This window comes from Leptonychotes weddellii, unplaced genomic scaffold (genome assembly GCF_054177405.1).
Source record: "Leptonychotes weddellii isolate Sample4059 unplaced genomic scaffold, ASM5417740v2 HiC_scaffold_13879, whole genome shotgun sequence".
Lineage (NCBI taxonomy): Eukaryota > Metazoa > Chordata > Mammalia > Carnivora > Phocidae > Leptonychotes > Leptonychotes weddellii.
In genome coordinates, this window is record NW_027718925.1 from 1 (window position 1) to 5,465 (window position 5,465).

At 53.1% G+C, this 5,465-nt stretch overlaps 1 protein-coding gene across 1 annotated transcript; it reads left to right on the forward strand.

The window, feature by feature from the left end:
- Positions 1–1,313: 1,313 nt before the first annotated feature.
- On the forward strand, positions 1,314–5,077 carry LOC102745206 (cytochrome P450 2A13). Its single transcript, XM_081809791.1, has 5 exons — positions 1,314–1,549; positions 1,828–1,990; positions 2,460–2,609; positions 2,847–3,007; positions 4,651–5,077. Exons 1-5 carry the CDS (start codon positions 1,370–1,372, stop codon positions 4,894–4,896), a joined length of 900 nt encoding a protein of 299 aa, XP_081665917.1. The 5' UTR covers positions 1,314–1,369; the 3' UTR covers positions 4,897–5,077.
- The last annotated feature ends 388 nt before the right edge of the window (positions 5,078–5,465 follow it).

Consider the following 5,465-nt stretch of genomic DNA (forward strand, 5'->3'; position numbering starts at 1 on the left):
AGCTCTGCACAATGAGTGCTCGCCAAAGGCTAGCGCCCTATTGTTAAGGAAGAAGGTCGCTGGGGGAAGGACAGCAGGGCTACCATCTTCCCTCACTCCCACTTCCAGCCTCCAGGGCCTGGCTCTCTCCCCACTCAGGAGTTTTCCCAATCCTCTCCCGCCATCACTCCCTCTGTTTGCTGCCAGCAGCCCTGCCAAACCCCAGAGGGACCTCCCACACCCTCACACTCCACCTCCTCTTCTCAAGTGCCCCCCTCCCACTGGCGGGGAAACCCAGCCCCAGGAAGGGGGAGTAAGCATGCAGACCAGGAGACACAGGAGCCCCTGCCCACCCTCTGTTGTCTGTCCTCAGTATTCTCACACACCAAATGGGGAACATTAGTAGCACGACTACTAACAGCAACAATGGAAATGATGAACCTAGTGAGCTCCCCCAGGGACCTGGGTAGGACCGGTGAGGCTTTCTGTAAATTATGCCCCTTGAGACAGTTGGGACTATTTGGCACCATATGGGTGGATGTCATTACTATTTCCAAGTCCTTCCCAGGCCCTCTGCCACGGAGACCACAAGTTACTCTTCCTTCCTTAGAAAGGTTCCACTTAAACGTGGCTCTGGACTTCTACCCCTTTCCCAACCACAGACAGGCAATGACACTGATCCTGACCTTGCTCTGAGGTCCCAGTGGGGATTCTGGGCACCAGAGGAGGTACTGTGTCCAAAGCAAAGGTCGGTCAAAGCCTGGGAGAGGTACCGACTCTTTGATCCTGCTGGACTCCCGTATACTTCTTCTGGGAACCCCCCATCACAGCCAGGGGTCCTCCCTCACCCCAAGACCCTCAGATCCACTCCCTGGGATCTCCCCTCCAGAGACCTTTAACTGTACATCCCTCCTCAGGAAAAAATCCCAAAACTATGGCCATACATGCTGTCCCATTCCAGCACTCTTAAACCCAGATCTCTGGATTCTTTTCTCCTAAGATGCCCTAATACATAATTTTTGGGCCAATTCTCATTCTGAGCTCAAATCCAAAGTTCAGGACTCTGAATCTATATATTCTAAAATCTTAAGGTTCAGAATTTGTCTACTGCTTCACCCAAGTCTACAGACTTGGGGTGGCCCTTCCTGAGGCGTGACACATTCAGTCTTGGGGACCACTCTCTGTTAATCTCCCTGAGTTCCCCTCTTCCCTGCCTTGCTGGCTTATCCCAAGCTCAGCTGTGAGTCTGGGGGTGGGGGTGGGGAGGCAGTGTAGCTGGGAAGTGAAATGGCAATTAACAAACAGGACCAAAGTCCACCCTTCTCTCCCAGGTCGTATAAAGGCAAACAACCCCAGTCAGCACCATCTGACCATCTCTCCCAGTACCACCATGCTGGCCTCAGGGCTGCTTCTGGTGGCTTTGCTCACCTGCCTGACCACAATGGTCTTGATGTCTGTCTGGAGGCAGAGGAAGCTCTGGGAGAAGTTCCCTCCAGGACCCACCCCATTGCCCTTCATCGGGAACTACCTGCAACTGAACACTCAGCAGATGTCTGATTCCTTCATGAAGGTGTCAGGACAGGGGATGGGTGGAATGGGGGTGGGGCTGGGAGCCTGCCTAAATGAGCTGGGACTTGGTGGCAGGGGATGGGCAAGGTTGGACCAGAGTCTTAAGAAAGTGGAAATTTGCAGGTTGGCCAGCAGGGTCCTACATAAGAAAGAGCAGATTTTGGGATGTCCAGGCCTTTCAGTATCAGAACCTGGGGGAAGTGCATGCAGTAGGTGAGGGCTGGGCACAGGGCCAGTTCCCAGTGTGGGCCGCAGCCTCTAAGCATTCACCTGCATCAGATCAGCGAGCGATATGGCCCAGTCTTCACGGTCCACCTGGGGCCCCGGCGCATCGTGGTGCTGTGTGGACACGAGGCAGTGAAGGAGGCTCTGGTGGACCAGGCTGAGGAGTTCAGCGGGCGAGGCGCACAGGCCACCTTCGACTATCTCTTCAAAGGCTATGGTGAGGAGCTCCGGGTGGGGGTGCGTGGCCAGGCAGACTTGATGGCCTCAGTTTCCCCACTGTTCTTCTCCTGACCTCACCCGCCCAAGGCTGTGGCCAAGTTCTACCCCTGCTTCCCTCTGTCCTTATCCCTGGTTATTGTGGCCTCTCCTTGGTCTTCTCTAGCTTGACTCAGTCTCTATTCCCCCTGCTTCTAGGCCCATCTTCTTCTCGGCCCATCTCCCTATTCTCTCTCATGGATGCCTCTTCTTCCTCTGGGTCTGGGAGAAGCTCTTGGGATTTCTGCCTTGAAGCCCTGGTCCTACATCCCCGTGTCCTTGCCTCTCTCCTGATTCTTTTCTTCCAACTCTCTTTCAGTATTTCTCTGACCCTCAGTTGTATCTCTCTCTGTCTCCCTCACCCCCCAACCCATCCTTCTCTACTCCTGCTCTCTGCCTACCTCTGTCTCCACCCCTCCCTGCCTCACCAGGGGTGACGTTCAGCAACGGGGAGCGCGCCAAGCAGCTCCGGCGCTTCTCCATCACCACGCTGCGGGACTTTGGAGTGGGCAAGCGCGGCATTGAGGAGCGCATCCAGGAGGAAGCGGGCTTCCTCATTGAAGCCTTTCGGGGCACACACGGTGAGCAGGCCTGGGAGTGAACAAGAAAGAGCCATACACCCACAGGGACCCACGCTGTCTCCTCCGGGAAGGGGACTGGCTTGGGGGAAGGCATCTGGGCTCCAGACTCTGGGATCTTGTGCTGGAAGTTTGGTTCCTCACTCCAGTGCCCTCCTCCAATACTCAGGCTGGCATCAGACCGCCCAGTTGACGGTCCCCCAAATCCCTGTCTCTCCCTGACCCCATCCCATTTCCCAGGTGCCTTCATCGATCCCACCTTCTTCCTGAGCCGAACAGTGTCCAATGTCATCAGCTCCATTGTCTTTGGGGACCGCTTTGACTATGAGGACAAAGAGTTCCTGTCACTGCTGCGTATGGTGCTGGGAAGCTTCCAGTTCACAGCTACCTCTATGGGGCAGGTAACCCATCCCAGTCTGGCTCTATAACACCCCTACCACAACCCACCAATTGCTTTCCCTCATGGAGACAGGTGCCCTAAACTCCCATCCTCCTATAGTAGGGTACCCTCAAAACCAGCCCCCACTCTTGGACAACTGAACAGTTGCACCAGAATAGAGGACAGGTGCCCAGTACCCAGTTTCCAAAGACACTTGGATATCTCAACAGTAGCTCCTCACCAGAAGGAGAAGGAGGAGAAGGAGAAGAAAAAGAAGAAGAAGAAGAAGAAGAAGAAGAAGAAGAAGAAGAAGAAGACAGAGGAGGAGAAGGAAAGGAGTAGGAAGAAAAGGAGTAGGAAGGGGACAGGGAAGTGGAAGAGGACAGAGAAGGAGGAAAAGGAGGAGGAGAAAAGAAGGAGAAGAAGGAGAAAGAGGAGGAGGTGGAAGGGGAGGGGGAGGGGAAGAGGAAGAAGGAAAAGAAGGAGGAGGAGAAAGAGGAGGAGAGGAAGAGGAAGAAGAGGGAAGAGGAAGAAGGGGAGGGGGAGAGGAAGGAGAAGAAGGAGGAGGAGGAGAAGGAGGAGGAGAGGAAGGAGTAGGAGGAGGAGAGGAAGAGGAAGAGGAGGGTGGAGAAGAAGAAGAAGAAGGAGAAGAAGCAGAAAAAGAAAGAGGGGAGGGAGAGAGGAGGGGAAAGGGAGAGGGAGAAAGAGAAGAAGGAGAAGAAAAGAAGGAGGAGGAGGAGGAGATGGTGACCGGAGCCTGCAGACAAGAAACACATCCTCATACCAGCTCTCTCACCTGGGCAAGTGTTCCCATCCGGACTTACCTTAATATCTAACAGTTAGTTGCTCCCTATTAAGATATTCCATCTTTCTATCTGAATATCTTAACACCTGGACAAGTAACCACCCCAGCCAACTTCCCAAACACCCAGACACCAGGTGCTATAAAATCCAGCCCATCAGAATCATTTGATATTTACACAGGTGTCCCACACTGGCCCACTAGAATAGCTAGTAAGTGCCACCTACAAGCCCAGTTAAATATTTGAACATCAGGGCAGGTTCCAATAATGATTCCCTAAATGTGTAAACACACCTGGACAGACTGCTCCCCAAATACTGAAATAAGTATCCCCCAACCCAGCTCACTCAAACACCTACAGATGTGTCCCCTATCAGCCCATGTGAATATCTAAAACACATGAACAGGTGTCTCCCCCCACTTTAACACCTGTATACCAGCCCCACTTAATACATGAACACCTGGACAAAAGCCCCCAATTCAGATCCCCTAAATATCTGGACAGTTGTCTCAAACTTGTGAGACCAATTGAATGCTTAAACACCTAGCTATGTGTCTCCCAACCCAACCCTGCCTGATTATCTGAACACCTAGATGTGTTCTCCAATCCAGCCTCACCTGAATACCTGAAACCTGGATATGTGTCCCAATCCATCTCACCTACATTCTGGGACAAGGGCCCTCATACTTAACTCACGTGAAAACTTAGATATCTCCTCCCATCAAGCTCCATATAAATCATAAATACCTGGACAGGTGCTTTTAACCCACTGCCCTTCTTGCCCTGAGAAAGGCACCGCTCCCAGCAGGACTTGCCAGTGAACAACTACCCTTCCCTGCCTTTCTTCCCTCCCCATCCTCAGCTCTGTGAAATGTTCCATTCAGTGATGAAGCACCTGCCAGGGCCACAGCAACAGGCATTTAAGGAGCTGCAGGGTCTGGAGGACTTCATAGCCAAGAAGGTGGAGCAAAACCAACGCACCCTGGACCCCAACTCCCCGAGGGACTTCATCGACTCCTTCCTCATTCGCATGCAGGAGGTACAGCTCAGCAGCCAGGGTGGACAGCTGCAAAGCCAGGCAGAGGGAAACCAGGCTGGGATGGGGTGAGCAGAGGCCCCTTCAAATCATCCCCCTCATAACATCCTCACAATCTCGAGAATAATAACCATGGCTGCTCCATCCACCAGCACTTGTCCGTGGGCAGGACCTGTGTGCGAACCATAAAGCAACACTTCCATACCATGCACTCGCTCTCTGTATCCCTCTCCTAAATATTCCTACCTTAAAAAAGTGACACCAGGGGCGCCTGGGTGGCTCAGTTGGTTAAGCGACTGCCTTCGGCTCAGGTCATGATCCTGGAGTCCCGGGATCGAGTCCCGCATCGGGCTCCCTGCTCAGCGGGGGGTCTGCTTCTCCCTCTGACCTCCCCCCTCTCATGTGCTCTCTCTCAAATAAATAAATAAAATCTTTAAAAAAAAAAAAAGTGACACCAGGGCTGATGAGTAAAGGACAGGTAGGCAGCCAGGTAAAGAGTGTGGGAAGGACATTTTGGGCAGAGCCAGCAGCCTGAACAAAACCCTGGCAGAACTAGGGTCTCTCTTCCCACCTCTGGTCTGGACCTAAGAGAGGTGGGTCCAAATGGAAAGACCCCAGAAGGGCTCTGAGAGCCCTGAGGG